At 42.1% G+C, this 24,554-nt stretch overlaps 1 protein-coding gene across 2 annotated transcripts in view; it reads right to left on the reverse strand.

The window, feature by feature from the left end:
- The window catches only part of ACVR1 (activin A receptor type 1), a 69,249-nt gene that overhangs the window by 24,811 nt on the left and 19,884 nt on the right, over positions 1-24,554 (reverse strand). Inside the window, exons 1-2 of one of the 2 annotated variants that reach the window (XM_079980025.1) lie at positions 6,014-6,146; positions 5,568-5,641 (exon numbers count right to left, since the gene is read on the reverse strand). In XM_079980025.1, the coding sequence (XP_079836151.1) occupies positions 5,568-5,634 (67 nt within the window). In that variant the 5' untranslated portion in view covers positions 5,635-5,641; positions 6,014-6,146. Of the gene's footprint in view, positions 1-5,567; positions 5,642-6,013; positions 6,147-24,554 lie in introns of those variants that run through there. The other variant, XM_079980024.1, reaches the window with a different exon arrangement.

Here is a 24,554-nt window from a genome sequence, read left to right on the forward strand (position 1 = left end):
GGCTCCTGGGTGGAACACCTAGGCGAAGGAATGGCATCACAGCAGACCAATGCAACCACACTCATTTCCCACTCCCAGGCTTAGGAGGCTGCTGCCACACAGCAAGGTAGATGGGCACAACCACTTTGTCTCTGTTATAACTTTGCATTTTATGAAGGATATAACAATTTCTGAACAGGAAATGCATTCACCAATGGTAAGAGGAGCCCTGCCAGATCAGACTAACACCCTCTCTTAGCCCAGCATCCTGCTCGCCATCGTGGCTGATCCAACGCCAAATGGGAAGCTCACAAGCAGGATTTGATGGCAATGATCTTAACATAACCATAACGAACCATTAGATAATGACATTTCCCCTTACCCTTTGGTCTTGGCCCTCAACACCTTGGCCAGCCATCCAGACCAAAGGTGCCCAAAAGCTGCCGAAACATCTACCCACAAGAGAACCAATGTGATCTTTCAAAGCCAACTTTCTCTTGATAACAAAACAAATTTTCACGTTAAAAAAGAATCATATGTGATCTTCCACAGGATATTTCTGATTCCTTAGAGTGAACCTTCTTCTCTCCCCCCCCCCCATTTATTTGAGGGTGAAGTTCAAACACAACTGGAAGATTCTTCTTTTACAGATTAAAAGGGTACAACAGGCCTAATCCAAATTAGGCAGGCGTTTCTACTCTGCTTTGTCACTATTCCCTAACTGGGAACTCTTTTCACATTCAGTAAATACACAGGAAAAACAAGAGTGTGTGCCAAGACAGAAAATGAACGTAAGCAAAAAGGATAACTTTTTAAAGTGTGCATGAATGCTACAAGCTGTGTCATAGCATAACTGCTAGGGTAATCGGGCTTTGCAATGTCCACTGTGTAATTTTGTGTGCCATTTATTAGTTCAGATGCTGAGTCAAGACAAGTTATGTGGCTGTTTGAGTTACCACATTCCAAAGAGTAGTGGCATGAAAATCACAAGTGGAAACCAGTAGCCGTTACAGCTTCCTGCCACCATGTTAAAGACCAGGTGTTCTTTAAAAAATAAAAAAGGAGGGAAGGAAAGGACCACTCCATACATTTATAGCACTATATTCATGGACAGTCCATCAATCTTTACCAGACCAGACAAACAGCAGCATTAACAGCAACATATACTACATCGGCACCAAGTAGTAATGTGTAATATTCATGGAGAAACCTGGGAAATGTAGTTCCAAGTCTGCTGACCACACAGAGGTTAGACTTCTGGTAGCCTTAACAAACTATAGTCCCAGGGTTATCCATTACTGTGGCATAATAGTGCTTTAAATGTATGGCGTGGATGTAACCAAGTAGACTATGTCCCAAATAGGGCTGTATTGTAAATAAGTGCCTATATGGACAAGAGCAAGTTAAGAAGAGCTCTTGCACACTATAAATATATTTGAGGTCCCTTCATTATTTCACCCTGCCTATGAGAACAAGAAAGTTCAACAACCCAGTCTTAAAAGGATATACAGTGGTACCTCGGGTTACAGACGCTTCAGGTTACACACTCCGCTAACCCAGAAATAGTGGTTCATGTTAAGAACTTTGCTTCAGGATAAGAACAGAAATTGTGCTCCGACGGCACGGCGGAAGCAGGAGGCCCCATTAGCTAAAGTGGTGCTTCAGGTTAAGAACAGTTTCAGGTTAAGAATGGACCTCCGGAACGAATTAAGTACTTAACCCAAGGTACCACTGTAACTTAAGTAAATGAACAAGGCAAGAGCACATAGGCCATGGTTATGTTGCAAGGCCCAAGGTGAAGATGTCAACAAAGGAAGTGTGTGGGAGGGGGGTGAACCCTGTAAAATGTCATGGATTGTTCCACTACCCCCCAGTTTATTCAGAACAGACATAAATTTCTTAGAAAACACCCGCACAAACATCTGCTTGCTTGCAAATGGAAAGAAAGAGATAAAGGACAAGGCCAGGGCAGTCTCCTCAATAGTCTAGTTTTCCAAGAAGTTGATAAGGACACTTCCACACAAAAGCAATTGCTATGTACATCCTGGGAAGCTACAAGACCTAGATATTTCACTTAAGAGTTCAAATGGACTCCACAAAAAGCGTGGCCATGGTCCTAACCAATAAGAATACCGGTGAGTGGGTAGCAGGGCCCCATTCCAGTTCCTGTTGAATCTGGAGGGGGCGGGGTTGGGGCTTTCCCTTCCCATAGGAGTTGCTCAAAGTCCCACAGCACCTTATAAGCAAAGCAAGCTTCGCACCTTGAGACATATGAACTAATTTATTCAGGCCATCACTAAAGAATAGCTCTAACTTGTGTTAAAATCCTTTATCTCCCCCTAATGATGGTTTTTGTGACCAGTTCACTCTTTTGAAATAGTTTTCCTGGCATTGCTCCTTGACATCTTGTCAAGGAGATGACAGACGGCCTTCTCAATAGTGCTGCCCGCCCTGTGGAACTCCTTCTCATCAGATGTCAAGGAAACAAACAACTATCTGACTTTTAGAAGACATCTGAAGGCAACCTTGTATCAGGAAATTTTTATGTCTAATGTTTTACAATTTTTTATGTGCTGTAAGATGCCCAGAGTGGTTGGGGAAACCCAGCCAGATGGGGCGGGGTATTATTATTATTATTATTATTTCACGAAGATTTTTGTCTCTCTGCCCTTCGGCTGTACTGGCAGAGCTGACAGGGGCTGTAGTCAAATAGCAACTCAGGATCCAAGCTTTAAAGAGCTGAGTTGGATTTTGTTAACCCACAGAATAGTGCCTCTTACTGAGGTCAAGTAATGCCTGGCTTTTCAAGCATGAAGAATCTATACAGATAACAGAAAGACTGTATAATGTGTTCCACAAGACATTCTTGGGACTTCCAAAGACTTTCGCCTGTATGTTCACCTCTGACCAAAGCAAGTCTGCAGGCAAAGCATAAGTCCTATCACTAATTGAAAGGGAGGGGAGATGGGAAAGCAGCTCTCCACGCAAAAAAATTGAACATCTCAAAGACAAAAACAAAACATGGAAGGGATGCTTGACTCGTGCTGATCCACATTTTCCATCTACTTTCTACCCTAACTTTAAGGACAGGCCAAGTGTTCAATGCTTCAGTTTTTGGGACATGTTTTCCTCTCAGTTTTGCAGCTGAAAAAAAATGGTGTTGTGTCAGTGATCTATTTATACAGCTAGACAGGCACACTGAGGTTGAATTACCTCATCTTCCTCCCCAAATGGTTCTCTTTCAGGAAAATCATTACAGCAGCAGCACTCAAGAGTCCACAGCTACAATCCCTTCATTTTGTTTGAGAAGTTCTATCATACTAGAAGGGCCAACTGCAGGGTAATAAAACGGGGAATAATCCCACTCATCTTGAAATTCACCAGCTCTCTTAAAGCAATGTTGCATGCACACATTATTTTAAAAATAATATTTAGAACATGGGTAGGGTTATCCCTCTGGTGTTTTTTTTTAAAAAGCAGCAATGTATTTAATTTCCAAGTAGCTAAACCACAAATACATGAAATGTTATCAGATTGATTTAAAAAAGAAGAAGAAGCCAACGTTTATTTCTGAAATGTGTGCCGTTCCTTTTGCTGAGGTAACATACACAATTGTATGTGGCCATATGTGGAGATTCTATGTCCTCTCTCAGAGCTATAATTTCCAGAGTTGTTTAACAGGCAATTCCTCTTCAGAAGGAACTCTGGAAATTGTAGCTCTGGAAGGGAAATACTAGTCTTCTAACAACTCTCAACACCCTTAACCACAACTCCCAAAATTATCTGGGGGAAGCCATGGAATACCACCAGAGTAATAGGCCCTGTTCTGTGTATACTCATGACCATAGGTTTTGCAGCAGAGATTAACTTTCCTTTCACGCAGAAAGAAGCAAATCTCCGTAAGTCTGTCTACTTCTTTCTGCAGCTTTTGAACCTTTCTATCAGCATCTTCTAATTCCAAATATAGAATCAAGCAAAAAGTTGGTGGTAGAAGGGAGTTCCTGTAGAGAAGATCATGCTATAATATAACCTTCTAAATCAAAGATTGGGGGGGGGGTTAATTTCAGGAAGCAGCAATCATTTTTGTAGCCTCCCTATAAAAGTTAGGAAAGACTAGCAGAAGTTCATGTGCAAAAAACCCCTGAAAAAAACAAACAAACAAAACCATGCTTCTCTCTACTAACTCAAGTTAGTACCATTTATGTATTTAAAATATTTTGAGACAGCCCTTCCAGGGTGGCATACGGTAAACATACGAATTTAAAGAAGTACAAACACAATAGAATCTGTCAGACAAGCAACAGGGGACTAAAAGGACTAAAAGCCAAAGAGACCTTAGCACAGTGGTGTCACATTATAGAGAAGAATTTCATTTTGCATATATGGAAGCCAGAGGAAAGACTATGGGCAATGAAATGATAGCCTACAGTATGCAGTGGTGCAAAAGCAGACATATATTTCATTCAGAAATCTTAGTACATCTCAGCAAGAGATTCACCAACAGGTTCATAATGAATAATCTTACTCTGGTGCCACATAAATGAGGAACCACACACTGCTAGCTATCTAAGTGGGCTTGTCAACAGTTTGCAGCCACTATGGAAATAAATTTGTTCTCATTTTCATTTTCTTCCCTTTGGATCTGACATTAACACACCTACTTATTCACCCACACTTCTAAATGAAGCAAACAATGAACCGAACAATGGAAAGAGAAACAAAATATGAACAAGGGCGAAGTCTATAAGGAAGTATCAAACTGGAACATGGGCCAGGATAGGGTGAAAGAGGAAGCATTTGCCCAAGATTTAAAATGCATAGACAGAGATACTCTAGAGGGGCTTTGAGAGGGGATTAATATTTTTTGCTAGTGCAAATTATGTCAACCAAGTATTTTTCACAAGACATTATTCTGCCATCTAATGAGACTCATTACATAAATATATAAAGGCAACCAACAGATGTTCTCTTATTAGCTATAATGCTGATACCTTGCTACTTTTAATGTGAGGGTGGTGGAATAAGAGAGTCTGGTGAAGGGTAGATAATAATTTTTTGTAATTATTATCATTAAATTGTGAGATTTACAGGTTTCAAATCTGGCCCATGAAGCCAGAAAGGTTCCCCAACTGTGGTTTAAAGGGATTTTTTTTGGCGGGGGGGGGGTGAGCAAAGCAAGCAAGTGTGCAGCCCCTATCCTTGTAAGAACTTTCTGTCCCTTCCCTCACAAATATTCACACTCAGGAGACAGCAAGTGTGCCGCAGAAGAAGAAAAGTACTTGGGTGGTAGAGTGAATAAGTCAGAGGGAGGAAAACACACTTGGTCCTCTATTCCCTCTCCAAATTTATGGTACCCACTACGGTACTCCAAAATTTACAACACACACAAAAATCCTGTAGTTTCTGGCTTCCTTGCTCCATATTTGCACTTTTCCTCCCAACAGCTTGGCTTCTTGATTGCCCCATACAAGAATGTATGCAAAAACCTGGCATCTGCTCCCTGTGACTGATGAACAACCACAGTCCTTCTGTGACTCGTCAGGCACTAAAATAACCAACCCAGGTTTTATACCCCCCTCATAACTTACCTTCCATGCTGGGTGAAGGAAAAGACACCATTACTAGAAGAGGAATAATCAGAAGTCCATTTATCATTGTAGACCTAGGGGAAAGGGGGGGAAAAAAAGATTATTGTTTTCAAAATAAAGAGAGAACTACTTGACTCAACTGCATACCTAAGATTAACACTGCCAACTGCCTGAGCGTCATTTGCCACTTGTTGGGTTTACCAAAACCCCAACTCTTTTCAACAACGATCTCTTAAGACAGACTTCAAGAGCCTTCGGAAGAGGGTGGATTCTGCAAGGGCAAAAGAGAAGAAAAAAGGCTTCTTCCTGAACCAAAAAGCTAAGTGTGTTCACAAGTCAAAAAGGGAGTATACATGTCCACATATCCTTGGCCTTTTCCAGTCAAATACATAAGTCCAAAAGCGGTTTTAAATTCACATCACAACGACAGTATCAGAATATTTGACCTGGGAATATATCGCAAACCGTGTTCAAAACTCCAGGGAGTGATGAGATCGCTGTCTGCTGCCTTCCCTTCTGACTCCCCTTCCGTCTGGAGGAGGAAGAGTTCCAGCCTCAAAAGTGAGACTGGTGGCTGCCTGGCCTGCCTTCCCTTTTGGCTCCCCTTTCCCCTCCCCTCTGCTCAGAGTGAGATTGCTGCCTTCCCTTTCAGCTCCTTTCCCCCTCCCCTTCCCTCCAGTGGAGGAACAGTCCCAGCCTTGGCATTTCCCCCACAACCAAAGTGTCCTGCTCCCTCCGTCTCCCCTCTCTGGCTGCTCCACTTCAGCTCAAGTGGGAACAAGCTCCCGTTTCGTTTCTACACTTGGCTGCTCCTCATCTCTCCTGCTCTCCTCAATAGGTGGAAGGAGGACAAGGAGAGTTCATTGTTCCTCCTACCCTTTCCTACTTTCCCCACAGGGTGAGGAGGCAGTGTACAGAGAGGGGAAGGCTTCTCCTTATGAGACTCTGGGTGTGGGGGTTCCCGCTCCAGCATCTCACTCTTCCTCGGCTGCTGCTTCCTCCCCACCTCTCTCTGTCTAGGTAGCAGTTGCAAGGACGTTACCCCATTCACCTCTATGTAGTTCCATCCTTATTTCAGATATCGCGATATATTTATACGTCACAATGTTTAGCTGATGATATATCACAATGATGAAAACCGGATTATCACCCAGCCCTACCAGCCAATCCTACAGAAGGTAATATGAACAGGGGCTTTCACAAGCATGTAATAATTTATTTTATTGGAAAATTGTATTGAGTTGTCAAAAATGTACAACAAACCAAAAACAATATAAACAAAGAACATTATCTACAACAGCATTTGGAGTGGTATTACAAAAGTTCATATCACAGAATATCTGAGCAAGTGCTCAGTGATTCAGAATAGAATTCAGAGAGTATGTCCCAATAAAAGCAAATGTTCGTAAACAGAATGCAAGCCATTTAGATATGCCCTACGCAATGTAACCTGACTCATTGTAGGTTGCAGTAAATGTCCATTCTTGTTTACATAAGAAGTAAAAGGCCACCATATTGCAACAGATTCGTCTTCTTTACTTTTTTCACTAACTGCTGATTCTGTTAAGCTAATCTTTCTGACATGTCCCATGTCAGCCAGCCTTTTATAGACAATCCAGCCAACTTGGTCTGCTATCTCAACTAGTGAAGTATCTAATTTGAAGAAAACCAGGAAAGTTGCAGTGTGCCCAGTATCTGCTTCTATGAGAGAGGTGCACTAGTCTTGTATAAACTGTGCAGTCTATAAATGCCTTTAAATATTGGCAATATTTAGCCAAATGTTTGACATATATGCTCTAGGATGGGTATCAAAGGGGATTCATATGCCACCAACCATTTAGCCTAACTTTTCAGAGTGCTAATTGAAGTTCTAGAAATGGGGTTTCAATAACACAAGCATGTATTATTAGGGCTCCAAACGAAATGTCTGGTATTGCTTGAGGTGATCAGCTTGCCGACCCAGTATATCAATAAAAAGGACTCCAGTAGGAAACCATGCTGAATTGTATGTGGCATTAATATTCTATCAGTCAATACTGTCCAACAACATCTGGACAGCCATCGGTTTGTTCTAGAAAGTTAAAATTGGGAGAAGAGAGGAATCTGTATCTGTCAGAGATGTCATTCCACAAAAGCAGTTCCAAACAAGTGTGACTTTCGTGAGTTGTTGCACCAGTGATCTTAGCATAGCCTCTGGAGAAGGAGGGGACACCCCACCAAAAACTATGACAGCTAGCTATATCTTATCAGACACAATTTCTAAGAGGCAAGTCGGTGAGCTCTGAATTGGGATAGGCCCTTGCTCTTCGCCCTTTCTCACTAGGGGTCTAACCCACTCACCACTGTGGTCGCTGGCAGATTACAATCCAGACTGAGAAAAGTGCTCTCTCTCATTTCTCATAAGATGGGCTGAGAGCCACTGTGCCTTCTTTTTTTCTGATGCACAATAATAAATTATTATCTCTCCCTGAGAAGCTCGACAAATCCACACACATCTCTGTCAGCACTGGAAAACCACTGGCAGGATAAGAGCAAATTGATGCTGTTTGAATTAGCTCCGATGCTTCCCAAATTGCTTGCATGACAGCACTGCATAGAACCTTAAGGGGAGGAGAAGAAGGGGGCTTGGCAAGGAAGATGGCAAAACTGCATCCATCGTGAACAAGTCCCACTCACCTTCACAACCCACCCACAAGTCACTGTGTAATTACTTCACAAAGCCACAGATGTCCCAACTATAAAAATACCCCAGCAGCAGTGGTTTAAATGTTTTTATAGCGCAAGGGCAGATAGGCCTTAAATTAGCTCCCATCCCAAATCCATACTCCCCACACAATTCAAACACAGTTTACTTTAAAAAACAAAACAAAAAAACACCTACCTCTCCTCTGTTCCCACAACATTCAGGCATGAAACAAACAAGAACACAGCCCTCCCACTTTCTATTTTCAGGTAAAGGCCTTACCTCTGTGACAAAGGGCATGGTTTACATGCGAAAGGCTGCAGGTTGAGAACCCCAAAAGACCGGGCATTGACCCTTGTTTGAAACTCTGGAAAGTTCTGCCAGTCGACATAAAAAGTAAGGTAAAGTTAAAGGGACCCCTGACCATTAGGTCCAGTCGTGACTGACTCTGGGGTTGCAGCGCTCATCTCGCTTTATTGGCTGAGGGACCCGGCGTACAGCTTCTGGGTCATGTGGCCAGCATGACTAAGCCGCTTCTGGCGAACCAGAGCAGCGCACGGAAAAGCCATTTACCTTCCCGCCGGAGCGGTACCTATTTATCTACTTGCACTTCGACGTGCTTTCGAACTGCTAGGTTGGCAGGAGCAGGGACTGAGCAACGGGGGCTCACCCGGTTACGGGGATTTGAACCGCCAACCTTCTAATCGGCAAGTCCTAGGCTCTGTGGTTTAACCCACAGCGCCACCCGCGTCCATAAAGGTACTGTGAACTAAATATATACTGTACAGTATAAGGCAGTTTTCTCTGTTCACACTAGTTCTTGTATCTTCCCCTCCCTCCTGTAACATCAAGTCAGAAATGAATTTGCTATTTGTTTCCTCCTCTCCACAGAGAGCAGCTTTTTTTAATGAACTCCAGAAGATGGGGATTAGATTTGAGTGTTCTCCGAAGGTCACATCCCAGAAAGAACATCAGCATGTAAAAGTGGTTCCAGACTTCATTCAGCTTTCTAGGCACAAATTGGTGAAGAAAGTATTGAAAAAATTACAGAATGCACCAAATTGCCCACCTGATTGCGAAGTTAAATAGGGGATCCATCCAAAAGGAAAGTAAGCAAGTGAGAGATATAACCTCTTTGGTTAAAAGATGCATGGCTTTGGCTAGAGTGATTATGAGCCATGATCAGGCATGCCATCCATATGCTGTACAATATACATTTTAAGCAACTATAGTAATATATATTAATGATTTATATTAGAAAGACTACAAACAAAATATGGAGTCCAAGGAGATACAAGGGATTTCAGTGCAAACCCAACTGATATAGCAAAAGTCGTGCAAATTCCTTTGTGAAAGAAAGCCTTATTTTCGTTTTAGATATCTAGCAATACTTTTTTGACTCTTTAAAACCAATCAGGCTTTGGCCTATATGCTGTCTAAATGCTGTTCCTTCAAATGCTGCACAAATAATTACCAACTAAGACACAATGGGTAATAATACCCAATGTAAATCATACTCAGAGTAAGCCCATTGAAATGAACAGACTTAAGTCCACTGATGATCATTGGGGCTACTCTGAGTCATCTAGTCCAACCCCCTGGGCAAATAGCCATTCTGGTGTGGCAACCGTAACCTAGGTTTAGTTGCCATGTGGCACCTAGCTTATATATCTAAATTTCTAACACTGAAGAGCCTAACCACAATCTTGGATTTGGAGAACACACTAAGCCAAACCATAGCTAGTTGCCACTGCACCAAGCTAAAAGGTCAAGGGAGGAACAAAAGGAGTGGAAACTCATATCCGGAAGCCACCAAAACTACATGGTACTGGTAAATCATAATTTAGCTTACTGTGCTGTGTGAACCAGGCTAATAATTGCAAACTAATTGTGTTTTTTATGCACCTGGAGAAATTATCAACACAGCTTTCATTGTTAAGTTGCTGCACAGATTTCGTAAGAACAGCAACAAAAATAATAAGGAGGAATTTGCAACATCAGCTTGCCTGAAACTCAGATTCTCTGTCCTAGGGATATGGAATGAAATACTATTTGTCTTATCAATAACCTTCCTTTTAATCAGAACAAATGGTTTAAGCAAGAATTGAAACAAGAAGGTCGACAACATTTCTTGTCTTAGTTCCAAAGAAAACAAAGATAAACTAAAACGCTTATTTTTCAAAAAGAGAGTCCAGCTCCTTTCTACTGTATGAAGTTTTCTAAAACAAGCCAACACGCTGCCTAGGCAGCTGACAGCCCACCAAGAAACTTTTGGAAGGGATGTCAAGATCTCTTCCTGGCTGCCATTTTGCTCAGAGAAGGCAGGATCTACTGCTAAGACTGTTAATTCAAGCTGGTTAAAAATAAACCTTGAAAGAAAGCCTATTGATTTTAAACACACACACACCAACTCCACGCAAAGAGATGCCAAGAATTTCAGACCAAAAAAAGTGAGGTTCCGCCGCTACCTTTCCCTTAGATAAAAAGGAAGCCCTTGGAAAGGATGATTGTTAAAGAACGGGAGATTAGAATTATGGATGTTTGGAGAAGAAAAAAAAACCCTCTGGACATCAGTTAATTGAGCAGCCTTCTTCTGCAGCAGGCTGGGGGAGGAGGGAAGAGGGAAGAGGGAAGAAGAAGGGGGTCAAAGATATATAAGAGGTGGCAATGAACCAAGACTTGAAGCTTGAGAGATTCCTTCAGTCCTACTTTCTATTCCTAATAGACACAACCTCTAGATATAGTATCTCAGTAGAGGCGCCCCAACTCTAACCAACAGGATTACTTACCCAGCTTTGATTTCCTATCTTGCTTGCTTTGAATTTAAATATGAATACTTCCATCTTAATGTAGCCATGGCTGTTATGTGTGCGTACAATTCCCACCCACCCCTTCCCAGGAGAGACTTACAAGCAGTCCAATAAAACCCATCTTGAATGCACACATTCAATTTTTCCCCTCTACCTTGCTATGGCCTCTTAATCAAAACTAGTTTTCTACACACATTGCAAAAAAAAAAAAAAACACAAAAAACACCCAAAAAACATAACAGACTACTTTATATCAAACACTTTTTCAAGTCTCAAGGCTTGGATTCTGACAAAAGCGGCTTCTGTTAAAAGAAACAGTGTTGTGCTCACAGAAGAGACCCTTCCGCGACGGCCACTCGCTTTCCATTCATGAAGTGACGTTAGAATCCAAGCTGCATACGTCACTCAAGACACAAATATTAGATAGTGGCATTCCTCACAAGAAAAACAGCACTGTTGCTATCATTTGGCTCCCCCCATCACGTTTTAGCTATCTCTGCACACACAAATCTATGAATGATTTTGTTTTAGGAGATTAGCAAACAACCTTCAGTAGCTACAATTTTGCAAGATTACCAAAGCTAAACCTTTAGTATTGCCTCACTGTGTTGGCTTATATGTCTGCACTACACAAAGGTTTTGAGTAACTTGTTTCGTCAACTCTCTAAGCTTTGTGTAAAGCTATATATCTTGTTTGCATTGCTAGCAAACAAGATGTTGCCATCTGATGAAGCAAGGACATATGATGAGGTGGACTCTGGTCCACAAAACCGTAGGCAGTAATAAATTTGTTTAGCCTTTAAAATGCTACTTTGTTCTTTTTTCAGTTACAGACTACAAAAAAATTATCCCTCTGGATACAGTTAGAAAATTGTATAAAATTGCAGCTTTAAGAGTTTTTTTGGGGGCGGGGGGAACCCTCTAAACCAGGGGTAGGCAACCTAAGGCCTGGGGGTCGGATGTGGCCCAATCGCCTTCTCAATCCGGCCTGCGGACAGTCCGGGAATCAGCGTGTTTTTACATGAGTAGAATGTATCCTTTTATTTAAAATGCATCTATGGGTTATTTGTGGGACATAGGAATTTGTTCATTATTATTTTTTCAAAATATAGTCCGGCCCACCAAATGGTCTGAGAGATGATGGACTGGCCCACGGCTGAAAAAGGTTGATGACCCCCACTCTAAACTCTATTTTCTAAACCCAAACGCTACCCCTGGCGTGGTAAATGCAGCACAAACTGTACTCTATTGTAGCATCAAAATGTGTATCAATATTTGCCAAGCTGCCCTTTTTTAAAACAAGGAAGAAAGGTGCAGACAAAAAGCTTGTGTTTGATTTACTATCATCAATTATTATTTAAAGTATTAAAGTTTGGTATATTTCTATGATATCATTTTTAAAAAATCTTACACCTGATAGTGGGAAACGCAAAACCAATCTATAAATTGCCTTGAGTCCCTGTGCAGGGGGCGGGGAGCTGGGGCTTAAATCTTAAATAAATAAATGAAGAAGAAGAAGAAGAAGAAGAAGAGGAGGAGGAGGAGGAGGAGGAGGAGGAGAATACAGGTTATTCAGTTTAGAAGAAGAAGAGGAGGAGGAGGAGGAGGAGGAGGAGGAGGAGGAGAATACAGGTTATTCAGTTTACAAATGTGCCCACGGGCCCAAAACAGTTGACTGCTATAAAATAACAAAGCATACCATGTGCACACATGTTCACTGTGTCTCTACTCCAGAATTTTGGTTGGCTTCACTTCCTAAAGTGCAAATAAACACACACTCAGTGGCAGAGATAGGCACCCTGGGAAGGAGAGAACTGCTTCTCTAACATTTGTATGGCCATACAATACTGGGTTTAGAGTACTACTCCTATGTAAAGAGTTCGTATTCCTACTCATTCCTCACCTTGGCCTAGTATACCTGAAGGAGTATCTCCACCCCCAATGTACAGCCCAGACACTGAGGTCCAGCTCCAATGGCCTTTTGGCAGTTCCCTCACCGCAAGAAGTGAGGTTACAGGGAACCAGGCAGAGGGCCTTCTTGGTAGTGGCGCCCGCCCTGTGGAATGCCCTCCCATCAGATATCAAGGAAATAAACAACTATCTGACTTTTAGAAGACATCTGAAGTCAACTGTTTAAGGATTTTTTTTCCTGTTTGATGTTTTATCGTGTTTTTAATGTTCGGTTGGGAGCTGCTCAGAGTGGCTGGGGAAACCCAGTGTGATGGGATGATGAGCTGCTTGTGCGTAAAAGCTTAGTCCCTCAGAGTTTGCTCAGTTTAGCTAAGCTCTGTCTTTAGTGGAGCCCTTAAGCATGGCTCCTTCAATCGCTGGCAGAATCCGACAGTGGGCGTCTACGGAATCTACTCCAGCATAAAAGCTCCTTGACGGAAACGCGTCGTCTGGATTCACGGCGCGACAGTTTCCGGCAAGGAGTGGGTGTACCTATGGGAGGTCCTGAGACTTCTCCGCTGTTATCGCTAGAAGATTCCCTGAGCCATCCCTTCGCTTCCCTCTCTCTCTGATCTCCCATTCTCCCCCTGCTGGTGCCTTCCTCCGCTGCTGGGTCTCTCCTGACTTCTGAGAGCCCCTCCACCTCCTGTCTTTCCGATGGCAGTTCCCTGACACCCAGCCAGATAGGTGTAGTATGTATGTATGTATGTATGTATGTATGTATGTATGTATGTATGTGTAAATAAATAAATAAATAAATAAATAAATAGTATTATTATTATTTTCAAAGTAAACCATTGGTTAAGATGAAATAACTGTGCAATGTAGCCTGTGTGTTGCTGGCTAAGGAAAATTAAGACCTGGATCACTCCACCGAAAACACACACAGCTCTGCCATAGATGTTCTCATCTTGGCTAATGCACTGCTAAAGTGTGTGTGTGTGTGTGTGTGTGTGTGTGTGTGTGTGTGTGTATATATATATATATATATATATAATAGTGTGTGCCAGACTCTCGTGCTGCATCCCCCTCACACACACAAACACACACAGCACTTATGGCAGTTACGATGCTGAGCCAGCTGCAACCCGTGCAAGACATGAGTAGGTCTTCAATCAGCTCTTTCGTTAACTTTTGTCCATTTTTATCAGGGGCCCCGATAGCCCTTTCACCTGCAACCCTTGGAACCGTAAGGCGATGTAGATGAAGGACATGCTGGTCTAACCACCAAGATACTTAAAATGTGTTAACAATGCGTTGCATTCACACTTACAGAGGAACTGATGCCATAAATAGAAGGGCAGGAATATTTCTAGCTGATGGAATTTCCACCCCTCCTCTTTCCAAGAAGTTACCAGTTGCTATCTGTGTGTCTTGCATGTTTATGGACGATAATCAACCAGAAGAGGCGCATGTTGGTTTTTTTGGTTTTACAAAAGAGAGGAATGAGGTAAGTCAAGGTACACTTTGTTTTTGAATTTGTAAGGAAACATGGCAGCTGGCCGGAGAGGCCAGTAGAGAAAATCCCAAGAGTCTCTGCTCTTTCTACTTGACCAAGGACAGCTGCACATTCTGGAAGGCAGGTCCCCCTAGTTCCCACATTACAGTGGTACCTCAGGCTAAGTACTTAATTCGTTCCGAAGGTCCGTTCTTAACCTGAAACTATTCTTAACCTGAAGCACCACTTTAGCTAATGGGGCCTCCTGCTGCTGCTGCACCGCCAGAGCATGATTTCTGTTCTCATCCTGAAGCAAAGTTCTTAACCCGAGGTACTATTTCTGGGTTAGCGGAGTCTGTAACCTGAAGCATATGTAACCTGAAGCGTATGTATCCTGAGGTGCCACTGTATTATCGATCCCATATTGTCCACCAATTTTTGAAGAGGAAGGTGGGTACAGCATACAGCAGCCTCCCCTCAATCTGTTGTTGTTGTTGAACTACTACAACCCACCGCTCTTGACTGCTGCCCATGATGGAAAGGGCTGATGGGAGTTGGGAGTCCCAACCAAATATGGAGTGTGGCAGGCTGCAAATGACCAATCCCATGAGCGGTAAGTCCATTTTTTAAATATAGGTTTTAAGTTTTTTCCACTGCTGCCACCCTGAAATTATTCCAGAGGCTTAATATCAGACAGAATACTTCAAAAATGAGAAAATAAAGTCATGAGAAATACTTGAACCATTCTCCTGAGGTAGCCCTCTCTTGGTGATCTGCCCTCTACCCAAACACTTTGTTGCCAGTCAGCCAGTGTTCATCTCTGCAAAAATTCAGCAAGCTTACTGCTTGTCAGGTTGACTGCTTTCCCCTTCACTCTGCTGTTACAGGGTTAAACAAATGCTAAACCAGGAGGAAGCCAGAAAATACTGGCCCACAAAACTGCCTTACGTTTGAAATTCATACATTATAGTCCTCCCTCCTTCTCCTCCACCTCCCATCCCGGACAGTATTTTTCTTTCAGTTAGCTGGGGGTGAGGGGGATGTTTATCTTATTGGTATGGAGGGGAGGGGGGAGAGAGAGAGAAATTGGATAATTTGCAATGTGACTCACATGCACAGCTGTTCATTAAATATATCCACCAAAAATACAAATATAAGCAGGGAAAGACAGTATAATGTGCTTGGTGGGGGGGACAGCAGGCTAATCGTAAAAAAATAAAGGGGGGGGAAGCAAGTTTAAAAAGGTTGCAGGAAGTCCCCAGAGAGTAGGCCATCTGCAAATATGATAGACTACGCCAAGAATACATTTAGAAAATTTAAGCCAAACACTGCAGCGCAGTATGTGTGCATGTTCCCCAGGCTGTCTGTGCACCTGAAAATAGGTTGCTCTTTTTTTTTCCATATTTGCAAGCAGAGGCTGGTTTGCTCTTTTTGTTCCAAAAAAAGCAAGAAGCTGAGGGAGAGCATCCAAACTAAAAGTTCAATTCTTGTATTTAAAAAATGTAGGGCAGTTCCTACAGGTTATTCACTCCAGCAAATCTGTAAGTATCCACACTCAAGTAGTTAATCTGACAAAATGAATTACCCTTGAATTACCGGCATCTCATATTTTAACTTCAGGAGACTCGTGGTTTTTTTTTGTACTCCTGCCATATAAAACAGTAAAGTTGAAACACAAGGGTTTAAATAAACAAGGAAGAAACAATATCCCTGTCACAAATAGGCAGCATATATATGTAAGCGTTCACATCTCCTCAATTCACTAATCATGACAACAGCCCTATAATGTAGGCCTCTATCATTATCCCTATATATTGCCCCCAGTATGTGATGGAATATGAACCAGGGATTTGCTTACACTCCTCATGCATACCAGCTCTGAGGGGTATCCATTTTACAACCATTCCTACCGTTCACACCTCTACATCAAGTGTTTGTATGGACACTTAATTTTGTATTAGGAGTGCCCCGGTGGTTTTAATTTGCAAAACGAATCCCACCAAAATGTATTACTGCAGTTTCAGTCTGGAGGAAGACAAGGGCTCAAAACATCTGCAAGTCAAAATGGCAGCTTTTCAAACACACACTATGTAAGGATAAGCATGTTTACTTGGAAGGCAGCCCCTTAAAATTCAATGGGTCTTATTCTCCAGTAAGTGTTTAAGATGACAGTCTCCGTGTCTCAATTGAAATCCTGCTTCAGTTGCTCTCAAGCTGCACCTCTCACTCTTCTTTGCTTCCTTATGCGCTCTCACTTCTGAAGGAGAAAGCAGTGTTCTGTGTATATCCAGTCACAGCAAATGAAAACACACTAGGCCAAGTCAGGCATCCCTCCAAACTGTGTATACGCAACCAGGTGGAAAGGCATGTGCACTGGCCCTGCCACCACCCTCAACCTTTCTGCATTCAAGGGGCATGGGCCTAGGTCAGGGGTCTGCAACCTTTAAGACAAAAAGAGCCACTTGGACCCATTTCCGAAGGGGAAAAAAAAACTGGGAGCCGCAAAACTCGTCATTATAAAAATAACTTTTTTGTCACTTTTTTATTATTTCTTTGTTTGACCCCTCAGAATTACTCCTCCTCATAGAAATAAACAAGTTACCTTTTTGTGTGTGTGTGTTCTTCACTCCCCTTCAAAACAGTGACCAGCGTACATGCCCCCTTTCAATGCAGTGACCAGCGTACATGCCCCTTACAATGTAGCGGGCGGGAAGGTGACGTCGGGACGGTGCGTGACTAACGCACGCACCGCCCCCATGCGACGTCACAGCCAGTACAGCGCCCGCCACAGTGGGGAGCGTTGGGGCGCACAATGCGCCTCCTCCCCTCGCTAGTATCCGCCCCGGAGCCGCGGCAAAGGTATAAAAGAGCCACATGCGGCTCCGGAGCCGCGGGTTGCAGACCCCTGTCCTAGGTGGAACATTTTTGCACGTTCAGCTGAACACACTTTGAGTTCTCCCCTCAACAGGGAACCCTGTGCAAATGGGGTTCTTGGTCATGGCCAAGATGCTGATCAATGTCCAGCTGAACATGCAAACAATCCTAATTAAATCCACTCAATTCAACATGGAGATATATACACACAAACACCAGTTCTGGGTCAGGAATAGCATGCATCATTGACCATCATTGACATTATTTCCACATGCTGTCCTATACATATTTGGAATAATGCCTTAATAACGTTGCTTCTGTAACACATCACAAGTTCACATAAATGACACTTTCATATTTTTAAAAAAATAATATTTATTAACAATTTAAACACTACAAAAAACAAAAACAATACAATACAACACAAAAACACTACACAGCACAAACTAACAAAACAAAACAAAAAAACAATTTAAAACACATCAAATAGTTTCAGTATCATATCTTTCATTCACTTATTTCCGCGACCTCCTCACACCTCCCTTTTTCTATTCCACTTCTGTTAACTGTTTCAGCAATTCCTTTCCATCTTTCTGTTTTCTATCCTATAATTATCTTAACACATTCTAACCTTATTAACATTCATTAATTTTGCAGTATTTCCGTAAATAATCTTTAAACTTTTTCCAGTCTTCTTCCACCGACTCTTTTCCCTGGTCTCGGATTCTGCCAGTCATTTCTGCCAGTTCCATATAGTCCATCAACTTTATCTGCCATTCTTCCCGGGTGGGTAAATCTTGTGTCTTCCAATACTTCGCGATGAGTATTCTTGCTGCTGTTGTTGCATACATGAAAAATGTTCTATCCTTCTTTGGCACCAATTGGCCAACCATGCCCAGGAGAAAGGCCTCTGGTTTCTTCAGGAAGGTATATTTGAATACCTTCTTCATTTCATTATAAATCATCTCCCAGAATGTCTTAATCCTTGGGCATGTCCACCAAAGGTGAAAGAATGTACCTTCAATCTCATTACATTTCCAACATTTATTATTGGGCAAATGGTAAATTTTTGCAAGCTTGACTGGTGTCATGTACCACCTATAAATCATTTTCATTAAATTTTCTCTTAGGGCATTACATGCCGTACACATAAATGACACTTTTATGCTCATTACATGAGATGAAACAGTGTACATGTATGAGTTTGTCTGTCACATACCAGAGAAGTGACACCCAGGTAGGAAAATGAGCGTATAAGGTAATACTTAACACAGACTCACAAACTAGTCCACAAACACTGCCCTATATTGTTATTTGATCAGCTGCTGCAGAATACCGTAGGTTTTGTTTGTTTCAATGTGATATTAAAACACCTTGGGTGTATATGACGTAAACAAGGCCAGAAGGTGGGTTTGATTTTGGTGTTGTTGTTTTTTTACAAATAAATATATTTCATATCTATTGTGTTAAAATTATGGGTTATAAAGTGTTATATGAACAATAATTTTATATATGTTCCCTGCAGGTGAGCATTAATTAAAAAACTGAGAGGTTGCTAATCAGTTGCATTTTTAAAAGTAAATATATTATTTTCACAACTAATGTAAGCAGCTCATATCTCTGACTAGGCAATTTTCACACTGTTCACAAGAATAGAGCCTGAAATAGATATATATAGAGATGACAATTTTTATCTCTCAGTACCTTACCACGCAAAATCATGCTAACATACTTCAGACAAACTTCAACTAACTGCGGAGAATACTGTAATGTTTTAATTATACACCTCTGTCATTGGTCCCCAAAATCTAAAATGGAAATTCAAGCATTTGTTACATTTTTTATGCCATGCATACTCCAAAGAACAAAGAGCAGAATACATCATTCTCCTCTACTACCCTCATCCCTAATTTTACCCAGAACAGTCCTGTGAGGTAGATTAATCAGAGAGACAAGGAGCGGTCTGGGATGACCCAGTGTGTCTTGCAGTAAGAGTGGAAATTTGAACCTAGGTCTCCCCAATATGTAGTCTAACCACTACAACATGCTGTAGAGGACAAAGCGTTGCCATACTGAAGCAAGTTGGTCCAGCATGAGCTGTCCAAGCAAGGTAGATGTAGGCAAGGAAACACATGGGATAAAAATGAGAGCATTTGCTGGGGATGTGATTATAAGATGTTAAGAGCAGTGGCGTAGCGTGGGGGGTGCAGGGGGTGCCAGCCGCACTGGGCGCAACATCTGGGGGTTAGGTTAGGGATAGGGTTAGGGGGCGCAAATCCAGGGTTAGGGGGCACAAATTACTTGCCTTGCCCCGGGTGCTGACAACCCACGCTACGCCACTGGTTAAGAGGCCAGACGTTACCTATACCAGGGTGTACCAGTGTGACACAGGCTAGGGGGGAATAGGTCAAACAGACACAGTATTTTTTGTTAATAGAGCATTCACCACTTCCTTAAAAATCTTTACATGTATGAAATTGCAATAATAAAAATAACTTCTTTCCTGATCTGCATGAAATGTAATACTCTTTTGCAAGAATGGAAGCCAAATTACCTTGCTAGAAGAAAAGTGATTTCCTGGGGACAAACTTTGAAAAAAAAAGTATAAAAGTCTCTTTGTTATTTAGTGAAGTCTTTTTTTCTTAAGTAGTGCGATTACCCAAGTATAAAAGTAGCCCTCTTTGTCTTGTAAAATGCCCACCCTCTTCAAAATAACCTCTTCATTTTTTTAAAAAAGTCTCATTATTAGGATTGCCTCTTTTTTTTAAAGGCAAAATTATAGTCAGCTCGAAATGGTATTTTAAAGTATTGACCTTTACTGTAATGTAAGGAATCCTTTCACAATCCATCAAAAGCTTTTAAAACCGTGCAGCTACTTTGCTTTCAACAAAACCTATTAGCCTTTGATTGAGAAGTCATAAAAAACCTAGGTGGGTGAAGAAGCAGGCAGGAAGGAAAATTACCCCCCCCCAAGTTTTATCAGAATGTTATATTAAAATATGAAAATAGTTGGTCATTTGACTGCTCAAAATAAATGGTGGAATATTAAAAGAAAATTATTAGAACACACACACTTTCTAACTACAAAGTTCAAAAGCTAATTACCATACTTGCTAGAAAACTAGTTATAAACAACTTTCATCTATTATTATTTAGAACAATGATATGCAAATAAAAACTTATGTGACTCATCAAGCAATGTATGAGGAATAGGCTAAAACTGGAAATCAAAACATACATATGAACAGGAAATAAAGAGACAAAATACGAGATTTGAGCTGTAGTCCAGAGCAAATAAATCCTGTGTCATTATCAAACATCATGGTGAAATTAAAAAGGTAAGCTACCAACTATACAACACTGTTCTCTGTTTCTCAAATATCTGTTCTCTGTATTCTCAAACATTGAAAGAATTGTCAGTTGCAGCTCATCTCTAGGAAGGAAAACGTACTCTCCACGTATCAATTACCCAGAGAAACGCTGCATTGGTTTATTCCTACACTAAGCAATCACATGCCTGACAAGGAGAATGTATTTTGTCCACCAACACATTAAATGGATTCTTTTATGAATCAAGAGCTCAGTTTCACAACTGGAAGAAAGTTAGCAGGAGCCTGAAACACAAAGTATGTTTGATGCAGTCACATCAACACAGAACCACAGAATTGTAGAGCTGGAATTGACCCCCACAGCTCATCTACTTGCAATGCAGAAATCTCAACACATGGTCCTCCATTCAATTTGAAAACATACCAGACTCTGTTTAGCTTTGCAAATGTTCTAGCAGTTTTTGATTGTTAATCTTTGGTAGCAGACCCCGACCCCACCCCCAGTAAGAATTAAAGTATGTTGCTCATTTCCTGAGTTATACATCCCATCACAAACAAAATCTGCTTGAAGCCGGGGTGTGTGTTTCAGAATTTGTTAACATTTCTGATGCCCAGTTTGGGGAGCATTTCCTGTTGCTTGCTATGAAGTGAAACTCCCTATTCACCCTAGGGCAAAAATAAGACACTGAACTTGCCCAAGCTTGCCCAAGCTGATGGGAAGCCCCGTCAGACATTTGGATTCCAAAGAACGTTTGCAAACCGGAACACTTACTTCCAGGTTTGCGGCGTTCAGGAGCCAAAACGTCCAAGTACCAAGGCATTCAGGATCCAAGGTATGACTGTATGTGTAACCCTTGGAACCAACCGCTTTTGGTGTGTAAACTGCAGAAACTGCTGGAGGAGAAATTATTGTATAGATATGGCCTGCGTGCTCATTTTATTGCTTTTTACACATAAATGGTATGCTTCCCAATTTTATTTGCTCTTCTCTTCATATTATACTGATTCTTTTTTACAGCAATTTAGTTGAACCACTTTTGAACTGCTCTGGTGGCAGATGGGTGGCATATAATTTAATAGATGAAATAAGGAAAACGGGAGTTCCAGTTCTAAGGAAAATGCATGTCCAAAGTGTTTTGCATTCCTTTGGTCTGTGTAAAAAGAGACTCCAGTAAAAATTACCACCAGTGCGAAACCTTTGATTAAAAAGGTGCATCAAAACAACCACCTGTTTAAAATGTATTACACGGAATGGGATGACTCAGAAATCACTTCTCCATCCCCAGGGCTGAAGAAGATCCCAGCATGTTTAGTCAGTCCTCTCACTGCAAAAGAGATATTTCCTCATCTTGCAAGGAAAGTCCCATCAGGCCTTCATTAAAAACAGAAGAGACCCATGGCCAGCTAAGGTGCTTTCTATTGCACCTGAAAATGAGCTCGGAATTATCATCTCCCTGACAAAAACTGGGGTAAAGGAAACAGAACATGCCCTTCCTCTTGACTTCAGGAAACTGCCTGCTTCTTAGTACAATAGCATTCAATTCACCACCAGTCATGCCTCACCAAAGTGCAACACTGATCCGTATACGGCCATACCTCGGGTTGAATGTGCTTCAGGTTGAGCGCTTTCGGGTTGTGCTCCGCGGCAACCTGGAAGTAACGGAATGCATTACTTCTGGGTTTCGCCACTCGCGCAGACGCTCAAAATGATGTCATGCGCATGCGTGGAAGCAGCAAAATGTGACCCGCGCAGATGCACCGTCGCGTCTTACGTTATTGTTTTCCATGCCTGAGCACATACTCTGCATGCAAAACGACCCAGAAACTCAATCCCAAGTACGGCTGAGAAAGACTCCTGTCTGACACCCTGGACACTGCCTGTCAGAAATCAACAGTACAGTGGTACCTCGGTTTACGAACTTAATCCGTTCCGGAAGTCCGTTCTTAAACCAAAACTATTCTTAAACCGAGGCACGCTTTCCCTAATGAGGCCTCCAGCCACCGGTGCCCTTCCACCGTTCGGATTCCATTCTTAGACCAAGGTAAGGTGCTCAAACCAAGACACTATTTCCGGTTTTGCAGAGTTTGTAAACCAAATCGTTCTTAAACTGGACTGTTCTTAAACCAAGGTACCACCGTACTGAGTTAAATTGACTAAAAGTCTCACCCAGTGGTGTGGTTTGCACATCACACTAAGCCATGCTATTGCTTAGCATGACTGCACAAGCTCCAGGAGAGAGTGCAGACACGTTGATCCTCTCCTGTTGTTTCGCTGCTTCCCCGTGCAGATATTAGTTTGGCTAAGTGTGTCATCCAAACCTGGGCTCATGGCCCTCCTGGACCAGCTACAAGCCGTAAACCATGTGACAAGCCGTGGCTGCAAAAAACACAACATTTTTGTGTTCCAGGGCAGCATTGGCGTAGGAGCAAGAATGCACACTTCTGTCATCTGAACGCATCACAGCCAGCAGCTCGTGGAAACCAAAGTAGCCAACAGCATGAGACTGCCGCTCACAAGTGCCCAGAAACAGCTCTGACTATGGAAGGAAAACAAGCCAGAGACTGCAGATGCAGGATTGTATTTATTGTTATGCAGACATTTGGGAAGAGTAACTTTGCAGATGTTCCATTTAAATTTTGGATTCCCCCCACCACTTTTTTAAAATTGTGGCCCCCCCGCAAAAAAAAAATGTAGGGGGGAAAGCCCTTCTGTGAGGCAGAAGCACAGGCCAAACTCCTAAAAGTCATTCCACAGCCTTCCCTTCTCGCCCACCATTCTCCTCCTCCTCCTCCCCCTCCCCCCTTTGCAAACACACATTACTTTCTCGGCAATCTGTGCAGCTGCCTCTTTGTGCAGTTGGCACCGATCACTGCCAATCTGGGACTTATTTCCAGTGAAGACGGCATTGTTTTATTAGCTACTTAAGCAGTGCATGCACCATTAATGGAGTTTTTATCTCTCCATTTCCCTGACAGGGCAGAACCAGCCAGTCTGACTCTGTTATTATCATTAGGAAAGCTCACCCCTCGCTATCTTTAATCCAAACAACATCTGGATTCATAGCAGCTCTCCGATAAAGTGAGGCGAAAGTGCACACTGCATTAGCTCCCAGAGAACAAAAGTTTATGCTTTTGTACATGCACAAGTGATTAGATAAAATGTCTCCAGCTAGCCAATACAGTGTTTTGGTATACATTTCCGTTTTTTGCCTTGTACCCCTTGATAAGATTTTCCAAATTACACATTATACAATTAAGATCCCCTCCCCACACCTTCAAACAAATAGCAAAGCTAGAAAACAAAACAGTGCTTCCTATTTCTGCAGCAACATTTACACACAAGCAATTTTACAGGGGGGAGGAGCCGCGGGCCTTTGAAGCCTTGAGTAACATGCCAAATACTTCAATAAGAGGAAATTAAAGAGCCCTTCACTGAAATATTATTATTAATGTGTGCGCGGATGACAAAACAGTCTGGCGCCGAAGTAGCCCAATAGACATGTCCCACTGTAACAGACAGCTGTCTCCAGTGTCATTTAAGTATGCTTTTGCTCGAAATCAACCCCTCAGTGTCTCCCAAGAATCAATAGAGAGAAGAGAACCGTGGACTCCCCCTCCCCCAAATACATGCAACTAGGAATCTGGAGCGTCATCGTGATTATATTCAACCCGCCAAGCAGTTTTCCAGGCAAAGTGCAGCCCAAAGGATACATACTGTACACAATGATCTACTCTCTCTCAGAGAAGGCGGCCATCACCACAGCAAGATAGATACAGCCCTGTTGAGTTCAACAGGACTTGCAAGGAAGAAATGGGTGTATTATTGGGTTGTCTTTGTTGTTATTTATAATATGTATTTTCTGTTTATTATGCTGTGATTTTATGTTGTGAACTGCCCTGAGA

This window comes from Podarcis cretensis, assembly GCF_951804945.1.
Source record: "Podarcis cretensis genome assembly, chromosome: 1".
Lineage (NCBI taxonomy): Eukaryota > Metazoa > Chordata > Lepidosauria > Squamata > Lacertidae > Podarcis > Podarcis cretensis.